This window comes from Pezoporus wallicus, unplaced genomic scaffold, assembly GCF_028554395.1.
Source record: "Pezoporus wallicus isolate ANWC-B61680 ecotype Strahan unplaced genomic scaffold, APGP_CSIRO_Pwel_v1 contig_6732, whole genome shotgun sequence".
NCBI lineage: Eukaryota > Metazoa > Chordata > Aves > Psittaciformes > Psittacidae > Pezoporus > Pezoporus wallicus.
The window spans coordinates 335,262-356,424 of NW_026638638.1; the positions used below are offsets into that span (position 1 = coordinate 335,262).

At 40.5% G+C, this 21,163-nt stretch overlaps 2 protein-coding genes and 2 non-coding genes across 5 annotated transcripts; 1 reads left to right on the forward strand and 3 right to left on the reverse strand.

Moving 5' to 3' along the window:
• Nucleotides 1-437: 437 nt before the first annotated feature.
• On the reverse strand, nt 438-4,373 carry EEF1B2 (eukaryotic translation elongation factor 1 beta 2). The gene is made up of 6 exons (XM_057411762.1): nt 4,248-4,373; nt 3,801-3,923; nt 2,364-2,487; nt 1,931-1,997; nt 1,131-1,256; nt 438-624 (listed from the first exon to the last, which is right to left on the reverse strand). Exons 1-6 carry the CDS (start codon nt 4,325-4,327, stop codon nt 470-472), a joined length of 675 nt encoding a protein of 224 aa, XP_057267745.1. The 5' UTR covers nt 4,328-4,373; the 3' UTR covers nt 438-469.
• Nucleotides 1,489-1,622, reverse strand: LOC130600448 (small nucleolar RNA SNORA41). Its single transcript, XR_008972458.1, has one exon. It is a non-coding gene; the product is annotated as a small nucleolar RNA SNORA41 (small nucleolar RNA).
• On the reverse strand, nt 2,069-2,149 carry LOC130600447 (small nucleolar RNA SNORD51). Its single transcript, XR_008972457.1, has one exon. It is a non-coding gene; the product is annotated as a small nucleolar RNA SNORD51 (small nucleolar RNA).
• Nucleotides 4,374-4,750: 377 nt separating the features above from the next.
• On the forward strand, nt 4,751-20,501 carry NDUFS1 (NADH:ubiquinone oxidoreductase core subunit S1). 2 transcript variants are annotated; one of them, XM_057411662.1, is made up of 19 exons: nt 4,751-4,986; nt 5,665-5,732; nt 5,963-6,054; nt 7,512-7,619; nt 8,776-8,852; nt 8,944-9,025; nt 9,135-9,265; nt 10,001-10,186; nt 12,009-12,143; nt 12,554-12,668; nt 13,642-13,787; nt 14,398-14,526; nt 15,742-15,871; nt 16,351-16,511; nt 18,080-18,234; nt 18,835-19,010; nt 19,453-19,587; nt 19,780-19,852; nt 20,161-20,501. In XM_057411662.1, the coding sequence occupies exons 2-19, from the start codon at nt 5,669-5,671 to the stop codon at nt 20,250-20,252; spliced, it is 2,187 nt and encodes a 728-aa protein (XP_057267645.1). In that variant the 5' UTR covers nt 4,751-4,986; nt 5,665-5,668; the 3' UTR covers nt 20,253-20,501. The 2 variants fall into 2 exon arrangements, with proteins under 2 accessions (XP_057267645.1, XP_057267646.1); XM_057411663.1 differs by having other exon boundaries at nt 4,751-4,922; nt 5,664-5,732.
• Nucleotides 20,502-21,163: the final 662 nt, after the last annotated feature.

Here is a 21,163-nt window from a genome sequence, read left to right on the forward strand (position 1 = left end):
GCTTCTAACTTGCCTTCACTTCCATTCCCCTCAGTGAAGCTAAGTTTTAGCTTTCAACAAAAGCCACAGTGTATTTGGTTAGTCACAAATTTAGCAGGCAAAAAGAATTCATACTACTGTTCTTACCTGTTAAATTACCTGTACTTTGCCAGAGCCCTGTCTTTTCCCCTTGAAACCATCCCTTCTTCCAGAGGAATTACAGAAATGTCTACAGATGCAGCTTCCCCCAAGAGCAGTTCAGATTTTTCAAGCCAAGTAGATGTTAAACCCGGACTGACTGTACAAATTTTCTCTTTCTCTGGCTCATGCTCTTGGGTACTACAGTGGGATGTTGGACCAACCCTGAAATTCAGTTTTAGCTTCTACTTTACCCCTCAACTAAATTTTTAAGGGTTTGACCACACAATGATTTTGAATTAACCACAGACAAGGCCCCATTTTTGCAATTGCATTTATTCTATCTCAAGACTCAAATCTTATTGAAAGCAGCTACATCCATTGATTGTACGTAATCTTCAAAAGCTGTTATTCTCTCTTCCAGCATATCTGTTCCAACTTTATCATCTTCAACAACGCACTGGATCTGAAGCTTTTTGATACCATAGCCAACTGGTACCAGCTTGGCTACAAAAACAAAGGAAGAAAAAGAATAGCATTGGTACTCTTTGATTGGTGAGATCTCTTAAAAATGCAGATCTAAGATTGAACTGAGCAAGTTTGCAGAAATACATAAACAGCGTAATTTGCTCCAGATTATAAACTACATCATTAATACCACAGCATGCACAAAGTGGTTCGAAAAGGGTTTCTTTCTGTGGGTGTCCCCCGACCAAACCAGTGATGTGTGTGAATGGGTGTCTGCTTGCTGCATTAGGTGCCATACAGGGAGCTGCAGGATAGCAGAGCCAGTTTTAAAGCTTCTGAAACCTGCATCTGGATCTTAACCTGGCTGCTGCACTAATACACCTCTTTGACTATGTCAAGATACAATGCAGGAATGCAATTCCTGCACTGTTGCAGCTACCTACATTTTAACAGATCAGGAAACAGCAAGCACAACTCTACCCATTCATATGCTGTATGTTAAGGGACTGCACTATCTTTCTGCCTTGAAATTTTCTCCTACTTACAGGATCCCCAGACCAATCCATCTGCTTGAATGCTTCGAACACATTCCTCTAGCTTGGCCATGTCTGTCTCATCATCCCAAGGCTTCACATCAAGTAAGATCGATGATTTGGCAACAACAGCTGGTTCTAGGGGAAGAAAACCACCATTAAAAACTAGGAAATGTTCAAAACCTCATTAATATACTTGCAAACTAGCTTTACAAGAGCTATTATTCCAATTTCATCAACAAGAACTTCCTCTTGTGACAGGCTTCTTGTACCAACATATATTCCCTAGACTATTTCAGCTCTACCTATGTAGAAGATGTACATATGCTCTTCAGAAAGTCTCATAAGAAAACACAGATTAAGAATCGTAAGTTGTTTGTTACACAGGAAGTCCTTTTCAGAGGATCTGAGAAAGAGCTTAATCCTGTGTAACAGTTTATTTGCCACAGAGGGAATACTGCAACTGCTACAATTCTGAACAGTTCCAGACCAGTAGCTGTGGAGGACCTTGAGCAGTGCAGCCTTTTCCATAAACTTTTAAAGAAAATCCTGGGGTTATCTCCATTTAAACAGAAAGCTCAGCCTCTGGATTAAATCAAACAAGAGTGTATTAACAGGACAAAAGCTATGTTAAGGTTACTATTTGCTATAGGAAAGGCTAAGCCCACAGGCCACTCAAGTGAAGCTAAGTACTCTGTCTCATTCCAGTCAAGCCTGTATGTTACAGTTAATTAGTATTTCTAGCCCCCCCCATTCAAGTGTATGAAAATTAATCCCAGTGTAAGAGATTAAAAAGTTCCTGGTAGACATACTTTTGGACTTCTTTGATTCATACTGGGCCAAACGTTCTTCCCTCAGTTTCTTTGCTTCTTCACTTTCCTGAAAGAGAAACCTGAAGTTACAGAAAAGCACCAAACCCTGCATCTTCAAAGCATTGCCAAACTGACTGGCATCTACTCAGGCAAAAACAAATCATCACAACCATCAGCCGAAAGATGGTGATTTTTTTGTTTTATTCATCATGTAGCCAGTCAAAGCAGGCAATTCATCCCATTGCAACCCATTTCTTTCTAACTCTTTTTACCTTCCAAGCTCTTCTGTTTTGCAAAGAGTTGAATTTGAGAATTCTAAATAGGATCTGGTATTAAGGTCACAAATTTAAGTAACTTAAACTAGTTGAGGCAAAGATCTGCATACCTGGGTATTCCTAAAACCCCAAACATAATACAAAAAGGTCACAAGTACCTCCTCATCATCAGATCCAAAAAGATCAATGTCATCATCATCTTTGCTATCTGTGGCTGCCCCTGTTGTGTCCTCCACATCAGCAGGACCGTACTTCCCCAAAGCCTTCTTTACTCCTGGCAAGCTGAAAGAAAAAAAGCAGGTATTAGGAACCCACTCAAGTGTCAATACAAATACCAACAGTCTGTCAATGAAACTACAAGTGCATTCAGAATCAAATGCTGCTCAGAAAAAAACCAACCACATTTAAATCCAATTCTGCTACTTGAAAAGGAACCTCCCCAAAAATGACTCCTGATGCTCCTGACATTCTGCTGCAACTGAAGTCCCATATCCAAGGACTGTTCATCTGAACTGACATGATCCTGACCAACACTGCTGTTCCACCAAAATGTATAGATAAAAACCAGCTTCTTATTGGTATCATTTATCTGTAGTATAGTCTATGTATGAAAAGTTATCAACTTCCTGTTCATGGTCTTCTTTGTTTAAAAACAGTGACAGCAACCACCTTGCTGCAAACTTTGGAAGTTTCAGTGAATGCTTTACCCTGAAAGCTGGCTCTCAATAGCACAAGGAGGGACCACAACCCCCAACTTAACTGCTCTCCTACAGCTCATATAGTTCTGTAGTTTTAGGATAAGCTTGTAGTTTTACTATTACTGTGAACTGCTTTTACAAGAATCATAAAACCAGCTTTAGCTTCAGGAACTGTGAGTAGTTTCCACAGAGCAAACTTTGTGAAGTAGCTTTATAATCTCAGTCCCCTTCAGCATTGTAAGGGCTTCAGAAACTTTACAAGAGTTCCCTCCAAACCAGACTGAGGCACATAGAGGAGGCAGTGCAGCAACACTGACACTACCTATGCTGTACCTTTTTAGAGAGGCCTGCAGTCTCCACAGAAGTCAATACAGCACCTTTCATGAACACTAAAATCACTAAAAAAAAAAGATAGCATTTGCTTTCACATTTCCCCTTGTTATGTGCTTCTGCACTGCAAATCATCTTTTTTGTTCTACCTACCAGAACTAAAAACCTGAATTAAACACTTTCCTTATCTATCATCTACATATTGTATGTTTATCTCTCAAGACTCCTGTAACACTTTCCAATCCATTTTGGTGTCACCTTTATGGGGTCGATTACTAGTAATTTCCAGCTTTCAGCAGTTCTTTGTGTAAATGGCAGCAACAACACTCAAGCCTTTCTTATGAGCTTCAGTAGAAATGTCAACAACTGACCAGAGACAGAATCACATTGCCTAAATGCTGACAGAAGAAGCCTCCTCTGCTGCTAGACCTGTTTCTGTTCCAACAGCAACCCAAAAAGCCACAGAGTACCAGTAAAAACCAACGGTTTGTTCAAACTCGAGGAAAAAAATGCAACACTTCGTAAACCAGCCTGCATACGTATTTAAACTCTTTATACGAAACATACCTTGCCTTTTGCTTTTCGTACGACTTAATATGATTGTACCACCGAAGAGCATGAAACAAGTCTGCAGGAGGTGGGGCACTGATTGCTTCGAAGACTGCTATATCAGCCTGAGACGGGACATACCTGCGGAGAACAAGCCTAAGATTAATTCCCTTTCTCGGTGCACGCAGGAGGACGTGAAGCAGTAACCACCGAGCACTGAGATGACCGCGCTGTACTAGCGGCTCTGTGCGTCCCTCGGGCTGCTACTGGGCCCAGGAACGAGCTCCGCGTTAAATGCCCAAAGCCAAGCGGGCTGTGGTGGTTCACGAGCTCTGCCAGCTCCGGCCCTGCGCCCCGCAGAACGGCCCCAAACAGCAGCTGCCGAAAGGCCCCATCCCGCCAGGCCAGCGGACCTCACCGCGGCCTGGCCATGCCGGCGTCCCCCGAGCCCTAGCCGCTTCTCACCCCTCGATGTAACTCCTGTCAGCCAGGAAATCATTGAGGACCCGGAGGCCAGCGGCGGACTTCAGGTCCCCAAAGCCCATGCCAGCAGCGGCGCGAACACACGCGCTCCAACCCAAGCCGCCGCTCAAAGAGGCCCGGCAGCCCCCGCGCCTCCGTTATATAGCGCATGGGATCCCTCCGCGATATTGCACGCGTAAGTATCCCTCCACAAGAATAAATCGCGAAGTAGTTCCTCACACGTTGAATGCTGCAGCGCACGGCGTGCAGCGGCTGGGACGTTAGCGATGCGGAGTAACGAACATGAAGTTAATGATAGTGTTACAGGGGTATTGTGGCGCTCTTTGTACCGCCGTGTCCTATCCCCGCCACCCCCCGCCGCAGGCAGTAGCGGAAGTGGTCGGAGCTGGGAGAAGAAAAAAGCGGAAGAAGACGGAAACTGCCAAACGCAGCGTGCTCGACGGTGGCCGAGAAGGCGCCGAGAGAAAGGCGGAAATTGCCGAGTTTCATCGTTTGCCAAAGATTTGCCGGAAATGGCCGAAGCGGTTCGTTCCGAAGATTGCCGAGCGTACACGTCAGCGCGCAGCGCACGTCTCTGAGGCTGATCGCTCCGGAGATTGCCGAAGGAGACACCGAGAAGTGGCGGAAATACCCGAGGCGGCCGCCATAGAGGCCGAGGCTGAGGGCAGCCTGTTTAGCGGCGGGGAAGGCCGAGGCGCTTCCGCCGCTAGTCCCGCGCCAGGTAATAGTGGACGCCGCGGCGGGGACGGCTGTGGCGCCTCCATAGCTCGGGATCGGTGGGCTGCGGCGGCGCCGCCGCCATGGACGCCCTGCTCCCGTCTCCTTCCTCCTTTCGCCGCTCCCGGTGCCCTTGACGGGCTCGGCGGCGGGCTGGGGGCTGCCCGGCGGGCAGCGGCAGAGGCGCCTCCAAGGTGACCCCCGCGCCGGGCAGCGCTACCGCCGGCCGTGACCTCGGCCCCGGGGGCGGTGCCTTGGCGCGGACCCTGAGGAGCGGGGCTGGGGGGGACGGGGCGGGCAGGCGGCCCCGCTCTTGGCCCGCTGCAGGCGGAGGGGCTGCCACTCGGGAGCCTTTGCGTTTGTTTGTAAACGCGAACCGGTTGCGGTGGAGCTGTCACCCGTTCTCAGTGGCGCCTCTTGCAGAGTTAGTACCTTGAGCTGGGCTGCCGGCTGTTTGTCGTAGTAACGGTCACCGGTTTTAGCGTGAGGTGACATACCTACGTGTGAAGTATAAAAAGAGAACCAGGCCTTTCAGTTTATGAAACTAACTTCTTATTCTCCTATATAGGCATATATATGCTTTTTGGCAGCTGGTCTATAAGTTTTCGGTCTGAGTGTTTGTCACGTGTCCGCAGACATTTAAACTGATAAAAACCTCATGCTGTTTTCTCTCTTATCAAAGCACCATGCTTCGACTGCTTGCTGTCCAGAGGACCTTAGCTGGGGTCACCCAGTCCTCCAAAGTATGTGGTAAGTGTCTCTAGTTTATGCGTGTGTGTGTGTGGTGATAAAATTAACGTGTGTAATTGACTTATTGAAGGGCATATATGCGTACTTCACTTGGAACTGTGGAGTTCTGCGTTGTGCTGTTCCTGGAACTGGAATTCTATCAGTACTGCGTAAGATAAGGAGCATGGGGTCTGATGGTTTGCATCTAGCAGTAACTGAAGGGTTTTGTTTTCTTTTTCCATTTCTCTCAGGGCGTACAACTGCAACAGCAGCCAGCAACCAAATAGAGGTGTTTGTGGATGGGCATCCTGTGTTGGTGAACCCTGGAACCACAGTACTTCAGGTATGGGGAGTGGCATGTTGAATTGTTTCTGGATTCCCCATCTCACTTCTTGGCAGAATGTTTTATTCTATATAGGAAAAAAAAAAAAACAAACAAAACCCCTTTACATTGTTCTTTGCTTTGTTCAGCTGTGTTTTCACTGACTGTGATGTAATTTCATGTGGCAGAAATCCTTTGGGCAGTTCAGCCCTTATTTTCTGAATGCATGTAGCACGAATCACAACTGCAAAGATGTATGCAATGCAGTAACGGACTTTGAGAAATCCTGGTTGAAATTCTAGCTTTGAACCGTATGTGGCCTCATAGTCTTTCAGAACCTGTTAATTTTGTATTTTGTTAACTTGGTGTCTCAGGTAATTGAAGGCTTGTCTCCTTTTGGTTATTAGTTCTTATGATTTAGAACGCTGAGCCTTTGCTTCTTTTGTTCTTGGTGTGGGAAAAAATGAAACCTCAATCTCTTGGCCCATACTCAGCATTGCTGCTTTTCAGGCCAAATTTTCAAGTCGATATTTTTCCAGTCCAACTTCTCTTTAAGAAGCCATTAAATGGGGCCATAGTATACCGAGTTAGGACATTAAAGTACACAATGTACAAAATACATCATGTTTTGGGTACAAATTACTAATTTGTTAAGGCATTAGAATGCCCCCAGCAGGAGGCTAGTGTGAAATTTTCTTAAATGATTTTTTTTCAGTTTTGCTTACATGTGTTTTGTTTGTGGTTTTTTTTTTTTGGGGTGGGGGGGATTAGGGGGTGCTTGTTGGCTTGTTTTGGTGTTTTTTTTAGAAATAATCAGAAAAATTAAATCTTGTTAGTTCTTTTTTATTGAATTCAGTGGTATTTCTTCTGGCAGGCATAGCTAGTGCTATAGCATAGACCCCACCAGCTGTGGGAATTTTACACAGGAAAGGACGTATTTATCTGCTCTGTGGAAGTCTGTTGTCTCTGTCCTCCTGTCTCTTTTTCACTCATGTCATGGAAGAATGTTTCTTTGAGTTTTGGATTCTGCTGAAGTTGATGAGTGACTATGCTCGAGTACCTCTATAGAGAGTGTCCATGTTGCTGAATTATCAGAACTCATTCTTGTTTCCTCTATATTTTTCAGATTTTCATTTTATGCACTTTTCTTTAAATTGTCTGTTCTTTAAAAACTTACTTATATTGCTAGTGTGCTGTCTATTAGAGAGAATTCTCTCTATTCTCTAAAGAGAGGTCAGTTCTCATTTCTCCAATCAGTTACACATTTTGGAAAAAATATATTTGTAATTGATAACCTGACATGTTTCTGCTTGGTCACAATCTTTTCTTTATGGTCACTTAGTAAAGTGAAAGGGCAAAGGTACTATATTCCTGAGTACTAACACAGTTATTCTTTGAATAACTGCATAACGTTTTATGAGGTGGAACTGAAAGGTCTAACTGAAATTTAGTTTTCCTTTGGTTTTTATTCATTATAGGCCTGTGAAAAGGCTGGAATTCAGATACCCCGGTTTTGTTACCATGATCGTCTCTCTGTTGCTGGAAACTGTAGGATGTGTCTTGTGGAAATTGAGAAAGCTCCAAAGGTATTGTGTGTGTGTTTCATTGGGAGTGCAGTTTTCTGCTGTGCTTAGGGCCTAGTTAAGTCCTGTAAATAATTGTTTGTGCTCTTATTAGCACACAAGTTGTTGTCATTCAGCTGCTTGAAGCAGCTCTTTTCCTTCTCCCCATAGGACTGCAGTGATTGCCTATTGGTCAAAGTCAGTTCTTGGGTTATTCCAGATTATTTTGCTCCTGGACATGAGTATTTCATGTCTGTGTGCTTTCAGTCAGATGTATTTTTATGTTCTGTAAGTCAGGCTTCAACTGCACATTTTCAGCTGATACTACACAAATAGTAAACTTCAGATACTGTATGAATTCAGCTGTGGAATTAGTGTCCGCAGTTTTTTTCTAGCCAAGTAGAGATTGCAGTTGCTTATTAATTTATATTTTAACTCATTGATGTCTGTTGTAAAATAATAGACTTCTGGATTGAATGCTTTCTTCAGCGGTATTAATCTATGCAGATAGTTGAGACGTTCTTTTGGATTTCAGTCTTGGATTACACATCTATATTCACAAGTAAAACTCTTTAGCTCACCTTAACTTGAATTCCCTAGTTTGACCTTTGTATGTCTCTGGAAATGTTGGATTATCACTACAGATGGAAGACAGGATGATCTGTGTCAAGATGTGACCAAAAAGTAGAAGGAATTTGTTTTCTGAGCAGATTTGTTAAACTTGCAGTAATCTTGTGAAGAATTTTATTCCAGGACTTTTTTGTACAGGCTTTGTCCAAATAAATGTTTCATAAATGATGCATACTTTGAACTTCAGTTCTAGAGATTTTCCAGATCTCTGCTGATTCACTTTGATATGATTTGTATCTGTTAAAATTGACTTTCTTCTTTCTGTAACTACTTGAATTGGAACCCAAAAGTGTAAAATTTTCAACTTTAAGAATATTTAAGTCATAACTAATTTAACCTTTTTATATTGCAGATTACTAATAAATGTGGGTTCTAGTGACTTGAGTGGTTAGATTTTCTTCTTTTTTTCTTTGCATATATATTTTTATTCCTGTAACATGTTAATAAGGGATGCCTGTGTCAGAATTCTGGGGGAGGGAGAGGTTGAGGTTTGTGCCCATGTTGAGAAGAAATATTTTATGTTCATATCTGCTTTTTGTGTTGATTGCAGCCAGTTGCTGCTTGTGCTATGCCAGTTATGAAGGGCTGGAACATACTGACAAACTCTGAGAAGTCAAGGAAAGCAAGGTACCTTTCTTCTAGCCTCCTATAGCTGACAAGTGTACTATCTGCTTAATGAGGTGAACTTGACACTAACTTCAGTTCCTGAAACCAACAGAGAGGGCGTAATGGAGTTCCTGCTGGCAAATCACCCATTGGACTGTCCTATCTGTGATCAGGGTGGAGAATGTGATCTGCAGGTACAACATACAATTAAATTTTGTAGACTTACGTATTAATACTCTTGTCTTAGGTGCAGTTGCGCTTTCCAGCAGCCTGGATATGTCTGTTCTCTTTTGTCTGTTCTAGGATCAATCAATGATGTTTGGCAGTGACAGGAGTAGATTTAGAGAGGGAAAACGTGCTGTGGAGGACAAGAACATTGGCCCATTAGTCAAAACAATCATGACTCGGTGTATACAGTGCACTCGATGTATCAGGTAATATTCTTTATTTTTCAGTGGAGAGAGTACTGAGCAGGCTGTTACTTATGAAAGAAACACTATGAGGGGCAGTCAGTTTATTAAAAACTATTTTTCTCACTGTACGTAAGGATGTGCTTCTGGTAGGGTCTGATACATAATGTCCTAGAGCCACCAGACAGCTGCATACAGGAAATAGAGATGGCCAAAACATTAAAGTGAAATCAGAATACTACAGGGCAGAACTGTTTCCATGGTGTTAGTACCAGAATGGATTTTAAAATGTTCAGTGACTTCTTCAGCCACAGCTGCAAGATTTAGTTTTTCTTGGCAGCCTCTGATAGCTGTGTTTATGCTGTTCCTTAGTCCTGAGGTTCAGTACTGGCTAATTTTACCAGAGGGAAAAGAATACAGTGTACCCTCTTAGTTCTAGAAAGACCTTGTTCTAGAAAGACCATGTTAGTTAGGACTAATCTTGGACTCGGACTGTGAAATGCAATGAGCACTGAACTGATCTGGCTTTTTATTTAACCCCACCAAGTTTGTGTAGCCCCATCAAATGAAATTCTTCAGATGTGTAGTCCTGCATGTGAGGGCCCTGCCTAATGTATCTAAACAATTGTTTTCTTCTTTCAGCTATATCAACTAAGGCTAATGTTTTTATCTTAAGAAAATTAGATAAGGGTTGAAAAATGTGCTGTGTTGCTGTTTGTATATTCCAGTTTTGTTTTACATTCTTTTTGCACCTGCCAGGTTTGCTAGTGAGGTTGCAGGGGTAGATGACTTGGGAACAACCGGGAGAGGAAACGACATGCAAGTTGGTACTTATGTTGAAAAAATGTTCATGTCCGAGTTATCAGGGAATATTATTGACATCTGCCCAGTTGGTGCTCTTACTTCCAAGCCATATGCCTTTACTGCACGCCCATGGGAGACAAGGTATGTACCTTAAATCATACTGAGGAGGCAGTGTTCTCTGTTTCTGTTGTACACTTTATCTTAGAATATATCCATCTGTGATACCAAGGGTTATCTCTGATTTTTGTTGTAGACTTCTCCGTAGGATGAATCTAAGACAGTCTGTTACTTACTCACGTCTTATTCAAGAAAAGGAAGGAAGTTATAGCTTGTAGACTATTATTCCCTTATTTTTTACCCTAAAATGTTTTGGCCTTGTAGGTTGTGGTGATTGCTCAATAAAAAGCATATAAAAGAAAAATCAAATTCATAAACTCAGTAATTGTTGAGGATATTATTTAAAATATTATGGGAAACTAAACTCCTATATATATATCTAAAGCTAGAAGTACAGCACTTATGTTTCCACCATTGTAAGAATATGGTGGTTACCTTGGTGAGTTTGTGGAGTGTGATACAATCGGTCTGCCAGGACCCCCATATTTATATTGCAGCCATCGTCCTCCATACTAGAGAGGCCTTAGCCACTTAGTTGCAGCATATGTTTCACATTCATGGATAACCTGGGCAATAGTGTCTGTGGTTAGGTAAGTGCACCCCTTGATCATGAGTCCATCTCTATGTTGAATCTATTCCTTGATGGCCATAAGTGTCTTGGGCCCAGTAAGCTACAAATAATTCACCCTTACAAATAATTCACTGCTGTCATAGGCACTTGCTCATGCTATCCCACATACCTTGCCATTCATAACTGTCTAGCCTCGGGGCAGATCTCAGGGTGGTATTCTTAAATATAACCAAGACCTGAAACATTCAGGAGACAGCAGTAGGGACATGCTGGTTTGAACATCCTACGAACAGTGAAAATTCTCAAGACCTATTGTAATTAGCCTGGAGGAAAAGTGGAAGAAGGTATTTCCCCCATAGATGGGCTCTCTGAGGAGAAAAGGTCAAAGTTGTAATTATTAATAGTTTCCAATAGATGGCTCCCAAAGTATGGAGGTGATGACAATGCTGTATACAAATACCAGATTAGTCTCACAACCAGCAATTTTATCATATCATAAGCCAGGGAAGACACATAGCAAGTAAGGTGTGACATAATGCAAATCTGAGAACACTCATAGCAACTCTTGAGAGCAAATAAACCAACATTGTGACTAGTGACTATTAAATATAATGAATGTTTTTAACAAACTTGGTTTAACATGGTCTGGTCATATCTGTTAACTCTTTGTACTCCATGATAGGTATCAAAAAAGACTGTTGTGGTTTAAGCCAGCAGGCAGCTAAAGAGCGCAGAGCTGCTTGCTCACTACCCCTGCCTCCCTAGTGGGACTGGGGAGAGAACTGGGGAAAAAAAAGTAAAATCTGTGGGTTGAGATAAAGAGACAGAATAGGACAGAAAAGGAGGGGAAAATAATAATGATAATTGGAATATACAAACCAAGTGATGCACAGTGCAGATGCTCACCACCCACTGACTGATGCCCAGCAAGTTCCTGAGCAGTGGCCCACATCCAGCTTGGTGTCATCTCTTATGGAATATCCCTTTGGCCAGTTGGGATCAGCTGTCCTGGCTGTGTTTCGTCCCACCTCTTGTGCCCCCAGCTTACTCACTGGTGGGGTGGTGTGAGAAGCTGGAAATTCCTTGACTTAGTGTAAACACTATTTAGCAACAACTGAAATGCCAGTGTGTTACCAACATTATTCCCATCCTGAATTACCACAGTGCTGTACTGGCTGCTAGGTAGAAAACTAATTCTATTCGAGCCAAAACCAGGATGCTATTGCTGCTTATATGTAGAAAACTGCAAATGGTTTTATTTGTTCTTCTAAACAGGAAGGTAGAGTCAATTGATGTTCTCGATGCACTTGGAAGCAACATCATAGTGAGCACGAGAACTGGGGAAGTGATGAGGATTTTGCCAAGGCTGCATGAAGATATCAATGAGGAATGGATATCTGACAAAACAAGGTGTGTGGGAGGTGTCTGTACCCACGTGCACATTTCTACACGCATTAAAGGCACACTTTGCACAGCCAGATATACGGACAATAGCACTGAGTTTTGGATTTCACTGCTAATATTGTAAAGCTCTAGTGAAGATTAATGGGTAAAGCGTGCTTTTAATGCTATAATTGAATCTACCAAGTCTTCTAATGTTTTTGGTTTTGTAGCATTTTGTTTTTTTTACAGTAACTTTTAAATTTGTATCACAGATTTTTTTACTTGGTTTTGAGAAGGAAAAGTTAAACTTTCAGGGGAAATATTTCTTGTGTTTCTCTTTCCTCATCATTGCAAACTGTTAAAAAACTCAGTCATATTTAATACTTGGCATGCACAGTTATCTTTTCTCTTTAATAATGTTAGTGGTGTTCACTTAGGTTTGCTTATGATGGTCTGAAGCGTCAGAGACTTACCCAGCCAATGATCAAAAATGAGAAAGGACTCTTTGTTTATGCCTCATGGGAGGATGTATTAACTCGTGTTGCTGGTGTGGTAAGAACAATTTTCAATATATGTAGTGTAAAATTAATATCTAAAGCTGAACATGTAACAGTGATTAACATGAAAAGTTATACAGAATTAGAGGATAGCATTTGACTTTTAATCCATTGTATTTCCACGTACATTTTTTTTTTTGAATATTATTTCCTGTTTCATGGATTGGACCATCTGAAAAATGTTGTCTTAATCATGATTTTATTTGGGGCACTGGGAGAGAAAATACTTTTATTTAAATAGGAAATGAAACTGTTCCCTCAGAATGTTAGGAAGAAGCAACTTAGTCCTGAATTTCTCTGATCTATCTGAAGACTTCTTTAAATTTATTTGAACAGTGCTATCACCACTTTTGCTATCAAAGCCATTAATTCTGTATTACTTATATCTGAATTGTGCTTGCCTCAGTGCTTTCTCTGTGTGGTGATTGATACTGCTGTTCAAATGAAGTGCTGCATGACTGCTCTGGGTTTTGATTAAAAATTTTATGTGGGACAAAGTAGAATTGAATAACTGTAATTGAACCTTCCTCAAGGATGTTTTTGCCCATGGTACAGTAGCAGGGTTTGTTGCAAAAGCTATTGCTTCTCATATAATACTTTTGAGTTGAGTTTACTGAGCTTGTGTTATGGAAGTTTGTGTTCTGTCTGCAGTTCATAGTCATTAAAATAAAAGCACTCAAAGATCTTTCTTACCTCACCACACCAAATGAGAATTGGCCACATCTGAGTAATAACTCAAGTGGGAGAGACCTGCATAGAATACAGAGCTGTTCTGTGCTTATTGTGAGCTTTGAAGGAGCTGGAGTTGCTGTCCTGGAGAAGTCAGACACTGCTGATCAGTTTGTGCCGCTCGAGGCCAGCGGTTGCACTGCTGGCTTTTGCACATCCTAATGCAGCAAACACTGGGCCAAATGGGAATTTATTTCAATGGTTTCTCTTGCTTATGTTTAAATTTTCTCTCTCTCCAGCTTCAGGCTGTAAAAGGTAATGAAGTAGCAGCAATTGTAGGAGGACTGGTGGATGCTGAAGCACTAATAGCTCTGAAAGACTTACTCAATAGAGTAAATTGTGATACACTCTGCACTGAAGAGGTCTTCCCTACTGCTGGAGCTGGGTAAGAGTCCAGGCAAAGTTTGGTTCTAATTAGTACGTTAATAAACTTTCCAGTCTGCAGTTGATCTCATGGTAAGAAAGATTCTGAAATGACTAAGAATAGTAATTGCTGATGCATTAGCAGGGTTTGTTTAAATTTACAGTATTCATTTATAGAGAGTATTTATGGATTGTTAGTTCATATACAGCCTCTATTAGAGCAAAGGGCTGCACACTATGTGTTGAGGTTGCTGCAGTTTAATAGTAGGGTACTGAAAGCCAGTTACACTCTTGTAAGTTGGATAATTTATTTCTATTTGTGTTGTGAAAAATGTACTACAATTAGGATCTTGAAAACTGTGTAATAGCAGATGAAGTTTGTGAAGGCTGTCAGTGACCGTAAATGTAGGGAATACGCACTTCGTAATTCCTTTAATGTTTTGCTGTCTTGATACTCATGAAAGAGAGAGGTCTGCTCTTTTTTTTGGGTAATTTGGATTGAGAAAACTCTTCTTTCCCTTTCTCTTCCAAAATGAAGAATTATTTTGTGCATCTAGAATTTTTATTGCATATTCATTCCTTTACTTTCCTGAATTCTTATACTTTTTCTTTCTTACATCTTCTTGTTATAGCACAGATTTACGCTCCAACTACCTGCTTAATACCAAGATTGCCGGAGTGGAGGAGGCAGATATCCTGCTTCTGGTTGGCACCAATCCACGCTTTGAGGCACCACTTTTTAATGCTAGAATTCGAAAGAGGTTTGTATTCCTTGGTGGTGAGTAAGCATGCAAATCCATCTGGGTTTGATGCAGTGCTCAGGTGGAGCCGCAGGCAGTAAATTGAGAGCATTTATCCAGATGGACTCACTGGATTTAGTTCACCTTTTAGTAAATGGAATGGTGATACATGTGTAGAAAAAAGGGGTCTCTTCTCCCTGCAGTTTATAGTTATGTTTTGTAAGCTCTTACTTTGACATTTATGCAAGTTCATATACTCAGACATTTATTCCTTTGTTACATTACACAGACACTTCAGATTTTCTTAGAGAAGTTTGTTAAACCATATTCCTTAAAGAATAATTTTTCAGCATCAGTTTGCTTTTTGTGGTGGTGTTGTAACAAATCAGACTTGCTGATTTTAGAAGCAATTATTCAAATGTAATGTTTTTTTTGACAAATAATATGGCTTTCCCAGACTTCTGAACATAGCTAATACAACTTTAAGAAGATATGTCAGCAGGAGACAATGAGCTTTAGAAAATACCTGTCCTTTTTAATGCTGGGATCTTCCAAAATACATAATTTTAAACAATAGTGGCCTTAAAAGTTTGAGAGGAAAAAAAATGCAATTAAATTTATGAACAATTCATATTTTTTTTTATAAGTCTGTGCTATGAGAAGCTGCAAAAAAGGAGAAATTTCTTACCAGCTGAATCTCTCTGTTCATCTAAGAAATAAGTGGATTCCTAAAACTGTGAGCACTGTCAAATTTGGAATCCTTTTCTCATACAGATGGCTTTAACCTCAATTCTGAAATAGCTAACAGTTAAGTCAAGCTAAATACACTTAATAGTAGCTGTAGGTGTGGGGTTTAGCTGGATTTTGCCTAACACCAGACAAGAACGTTTAAGGTTGCACCTCATTTTGTGCAACTTTTTCTTCCCTGAATTGGCAAAAGTTTGAGGATAGGAGGCAATTGAGTTATGAACTTACCATATAAATTGTATTGCTGCACTGGCTCCAGAATGTACATAGAGAAATAGGCCTTCTAAAAAAACCTAAAGTTTTCTTAAACGTCAGAATAATGCTAAACTGCATGTTACCAACCAGTGAATGCCATGTAAATTCCTTTGAAAGAATTGGTGTCCTATTTCAAGTTATTGTTAAAATCATAATTAGTGGGTTTGGTTGAGTAAAACTCTGTGTTTCTTTGATTTTTATGAAACATTTATAAAATGCTTGCTGTGTTTTCAGCTGGCTTCACAATGACTTGCAAGTGGCCCTTGTTGGCTCTCCTGTGAATCTGACCTACACATACCATCATCTAGGAGAGTCTCCACAGATACTCCAGGAGATTGCTTCTGGAAAACATGCATTCTGCAAGGTACACACAACTTAGGGGTGTGACTGATTTCAGATTTATTGGATTTGGATTCCCCCCAGAGATAAATTTGAAGAGAAGTACCATGTTGTGTATGGGGCTGTTTGCTTTTAATCACATGCAGAGATGAGGTAATGATTAGTGTGCACCAAGTATGTGTGAACTATTTAATATATTCAGGTGTGTAAAACTTTGCAGTGCAGGAAACTTCTGAATATTTCTTGATATAAACCAGGCTGTTTCAGCTGCTGGTGTTTCTACTTAAATGTCTGGTTATCAAGAGTATAGTTCTGTGTTGACATGGTAGCATCCTGCTTATAGTACTTTCTCTTGGCTTTATCTCTAAATGAAATAATGACCATTTCAGAACCATAGTTTTGCATGGAAGACTTATGTAGAAATGATGGGATTTATTACTTTATCTGCACCGAGAATTGTCTTCAGAGCCATGGAATGAATTTCTTGATTCTTTACTCGCACAGGTCCTTAGTGAGGCCAAAAAGCCAATGGTGGTGGTAGGCAGCGCAGCACTGCAGCGCGGTGACGGAGCAGCTATCCATGCTGCAGTTTCCACCATTGCACAGAATGCGAGGACTAAGAGCGGTGTTGATCCTGATTGGAAAGTCATGAACATCCTCCACAGGTTTGCTTCAAAGCTTTTTGGGAAGGAGCAACTTTCGTTCACGCTGGGCCTTAACATGTTACCACAATCTATGCAGTGCACATTTCTTGGTTTACACACAAGCAGCTTATCAGATTAGAACCTGTAGCGAATATAAAACCCAGAAGTACAAACTTGCAGAAACTCCTTAATAAAAGTGTGTTCCTTGGCCTGTCAAGATTTTCAGGCTCTCCATGAAATTTTATTAATCTATTATATTTAAAGATACAATTTAAATTCAAAGGTATAGAATGCAAGAGAGCTTAAAAACATAGCACAGTGCTCAGCAGAATGCACAGCAGACCAGGGTTACTTGCTAAGTGATGGCTTTTTATCTCAAGGAAGAAAAACAAAATGGAAAGAGTATTTAAATAATATGGTTTCTCACAATATTTCTTTTACTGTGCAATTTCTTAACTGAATAGTTAATAAAAAAGCTTCAAAGCTTTTAATTTTAGGGCTTGTGATCTTAGTTACTCAGTTTATTGGGATATTATTCCTTTTAAGAGGCAAGCTCCTCTTGGGACAGGCCTTCCCCACTCTTTCTAAAACTCTGTCAAATTGGTGATCTGTAAAGGAAAAGTTATTTCAGCAGTTGTAGTGGTGCTCAGATTCAGAGACTCAAACAAGTCCTTCTGCCAAAACCAGCTTCATTGACGTGAAACTAGTATAGCAAGAGCAGTGCTTGGTCCTGCTTGAAACTTGAATATAAAATCCTGCTGTTGAAACTGAAACATTTAATACCAAAATACTCACGAGTTAAAGACTCGTGATACCTTTTTTACATGGGGTTTGTCAGTCTTTCATGTTAGTGTTTGATGTTCCCGTCCTCTCTACCTTAAATGTAAAAAGCAACAACTTACTGGAACCTATATGTCTGACTGGTCAGACAAACGAGCAGCACTGAAAGGTACGTACTCTGTACAGAGAGAATCTCTTTTCTTTTAAATACAATTGGAAGTCTGGCACCTGATTATGTAGGATTATGCAAAATTCTTTTTTTGGAAAAGAAAGAGATTGCCAGAAAAATAAGAATTATTATTTCATTCTTTTAAAAGTATTTTTATGTGTGAATAAATTAATAGTGATAAAATAGTGGCCTTAAGTCTTAAGTGCTTCAGAGTAGATAATGGTCTGGTAGCTGGTCTTTTATCTTCCATGTGAATGCCCTAAATTAAAGGGTGTTGAGTTCAATACATAACTGAAAGGTGAACCTTGATGTTCCAGATGACAAGTGAGCTGCCTGCCACTAGGCCCTGACCTGGAATGTCTGCCTTTATTTTTGCTGTCCTATCTTAAATAAGTGAGATTCACTGTGAAAACTTCAAATGGCATTACTTTGTCAAAATGCAAAACCAACCTAGTATTCTGTTAAATACTCCTGTCAGGAATTGTCAGCTGCCTTTATGCTTCTTTTTTGTCCTGTTAATGTTAAGAGATCTCTTATATCCTTTTCAAATATTTGGTTAAAAAAAAGAAGTTAGTTTTGTTCTGATGGTAGAGGAAGAATTATGAAATAACTTAAAGTCATAATGTGTTTGTTCCTACAGGGTTGCAAGCCAGGTAGCTGCTCTGGATCTGGGTTTCAAACCAGGAGTGGAAGCAATTAGGAAAAATCCTCCCAAAGTCCTATATCTCTTGGGAGCAGATTCGGGTTGTATAACACGTCAGGATTTGCCAAAGGATTGTTTTATCATCTATCAAGGTGATTAGTAGATGTAAATTAAGAAATGTTGCTATCTAATAGTTAGAGAGAAAGCTGAAACAGTGGCGTGTTCTTACAAACACATCTGACTCTTTGATAAATTCTAGCTTTCATTTTCTGCCAAGAAGTGGAACTTAAACACGTAACTTGAGATACTGATTACTTATTTCTTGGGTAAAAATGAGAAACTGTTGATAAGTAGTAAGGGAATATCTCTTGGAATAGCTCTTTGGGAGCATGGCTTCAAACCTAGCATCAAAACAGCACTGGTTCCCAGCTGTTCTATCATACCAAAACATGGTCTTTTCTTAATTCACTAAGTATCTGTGTTCCAGGAACCCCCAAAGCTGAGTGACTGTAGAGACTAAACTAGCACTTACTACTGCTTGTAGTCCATTTGTTCTCTCCAGAGCACTAGGCAAGTAAGACCTCAGGGCAGTCAGCATAATAGCCTTTATATTACTGGTTAAGCAAGCCTCAGAAACTCATTTTTACCAAGAACACAGAAATTCTGTGTTGTGTAACTAAAGCATTTCTTTTTATTGTGACTTACTTAAGCCTTCCATGGCTGTGTACTGTTTCCTCTTTCCGTGTATTTAGGACATCACGGGGATGTGGGAGCTCCCATGGCTGATGTTATTCTCCCAGGAGCAGCATATACAGAGAAGGCAGCCACATATGTGAATACTGAGGGTAGGGCCCAGCAGACAAGAGTTGCAGTTACGCCTCCCGGGATGGCAAGGGAAGACTGGAAAATTATTAGAGCTGTCTCTGAGGTACTGTTCCTGTTATAAATGGCTTCTAATAAAAGTATACTGAGAGGTTAAGTTCCTTTTATATAGTGTTTCCAAAAAAGAGGTACATTCTCAGGGCAATACATGAGTGTAGTCTTATGAAGTAATGTTCTGTATTGAGTCCTTTGTTAATTCTGTGAGTTAAACGATACTGTTTCCCTTTTGAGGAAAGCACTAATACTGTAGCTGCTGTATGCTATTCGAGTGCATAATGGGCGAAGTTTTGTCTGCAAATTTTAACTGTGAGCATCACAAGTCTAACAAAATACTGTGACTTTGCTTCAGTCTGTACATTATAATTGCCTGTGTTTAGGAGTTTGGATTTTTCCTTATTTTACTTTAGGTATGTTAATGGCTTGGTAATCTAAATCACTGTGAATTAAATCCCTAGACTTGATGGCATTTCTTTCTGTGATGCTCTTAGTTGGCTGGTTTGACTTTGCCTTATGAGAACCTTGATCAAATACGGAAACGTTTAGAAGAAGTATCTCCTAATCTGGTTCGATACGATGATGTCGAAGAGGCTAACTACTTCAACCAGGCAAATGAATTGTCAAAGGTAACTGAAACTGAAGCATCTGGGCATGATTTAGTGCTGTTACACAGCTTGATGCTTTCTGAAGAAATGGGCCTTCTTCATATGTAATAAGTACCACACGCATTCTTTGACCTGCACTGAATGCAGAATTCACCAAGCAAACGTGAATTCCTGTCATAAAGCTGACTTTTTTTTTTTCCTTTCCTGCCACAGTTAGTGAAGCAACAGCTTCTTGCTGATCCCCTTGTTCCACCTCAGCTCACAATAAAAGACTTTTATATGACAGGTACGTGTAGTGTGACCTTTTCCATTCTGAAATCAATACATTTTACTTAACTTTACAGGAAGGTTCTTAGGAGGCATTTAAAGCTTTCCTCTAAGATATGGAGGATTTGGGTCTTCTGACGAAACAAAATTTTTCTAATAAAATCATCTGGAATGGCTGTAAAGTACAGGCTGTCGGACTGTATTTTCAACTAAGTGCTTTTCCTTTATTCTCTTTGTATGCAGTCTTCTAAATCTCTTTTATATTGTGCCATTTTGAAAACAAACAGTTATAACGCACTGATGTGTATCTGGATTTCTTTTTTTCAGATTCAATCAGCAGAGCATCCCAGACAATGGCCAAGTGTGTGAAAGCTGTTGTTGAAGGTGCTCATGCAGTAGAAGAGCCAGCCAGCTGCTAGAAACTGATCAGACTGCTGCCACCTCCATCCAAGTATTTGTTGCAGTTAACTGCTGTGACTGATAATTTTATTTTTCAAAAATCTATCTGCTTGGTCATTTTATTTTGTTTTCACATTTTCATCAGTTGAAATAGTCCCATAATATTATAGGACTGTTGTTATGTTGGACAGAACATGCAGCACTCAACATACTGTACTCAAAGGCAGAGTACATGATGATTGTATACAAATAAATTATAGTACCAAACAGTCCACTACCTGTGTAATTCATATAGCTCACACTTCTGCTAGAAAAGAACTCAGTAAGTAACTTGGGGACTCTTGTTTGCTAGGAACAAGTCTACATGGCAAGTACTGGATTTTAACCTTCTCCCAGAGTATCCAGTATCTTAACTGTAAGCATTGGTGAGGGTGTGAACGTTCTATTTTTGTAATGTGCTGTCAGAGCAAGCTGAGCCTCTTTTGTGTAAAACATGCCTGGTTTACATCAGTGTTCAGACCTACCACTGCTTAAGATATTTGCTTCTCCATCTTGTCTCAGCTGAGAAACTACTCATGGAGGAAATCAAAATTGGTCTGAAGTCATGAAAAAGAAAAGCAGTTTTCACACAGCTTCCTCATTGAGCTGCTTTAAGAATTCAGCAAAAAGATAAGGCCTTTGGCTACACCAGTTCAAGTACAGACTAGGTCTCAGAAGAGTTTCTCTGTGATATTATAGCAAAGTGGGGGAAGAGGTTGTATGTGGTGGTTTTTTGGTTGGTGGTGGTTTTGGGGTTTTGGTTTTTTTAAGCTTTAGAATGACTTCAGAACAGAGATTCCTCTAATTATGTTAGTTAAGTCTGGAAGAAGGATAGCTTCCTCTTAAACAGGTTACTTGGGTAGTAAGGTTTAGAGCAATCCTTCCAGGAATC

Excerpts from the sequence above, each read along its gene's own strand:
- EEF1B2 (XM_057411762.1), bottom strand. The coding sequence starts at position 4,327 with ATGGGCTTTGGGGACCTGAAGTCCGCCGCTGGCCTCCGGGTCCTCAAT. Across the intron at positions 1,998-2,363 it reads TTGGATCTGATGATGAGGAG|GAAAGTGAAGAAGCAAAGAA; the intron begins GTACTTGTGACC and ends TTTCTCTTTCAG. Across the intron at positions 1,257-1,930 it reads TGAATCAAAGAAGTCCAAAA|AACCAGCTGTTGTTGCCAAA; the intron begins GTATGTCTACCA and ends TTCTTCCCCTAG.
- NDUFS1 (XM_057411662.1), top strand. The coding sequence starts at position 5,669 with ATGCTTCGACTGCTTGCTGTCCAGAGGACCTTAGCTGGGGTCACCCAG. Across the intron at positions 9,026-9,134 it reads GTGGAGAATGTGATCTGCAG|GATCAATCAATGATGTTTGG; the intron begins GTACAACATACA and ends TGTCTGTTCTAG. Across the intron at positions 9,266-10,000 it reads CAGTGCACTCGATGTATCAG|GTTTGCTAGTGAGGTTGCAG; the intron begins GTAATATTCTTT and ends TGCACCTGCCAG.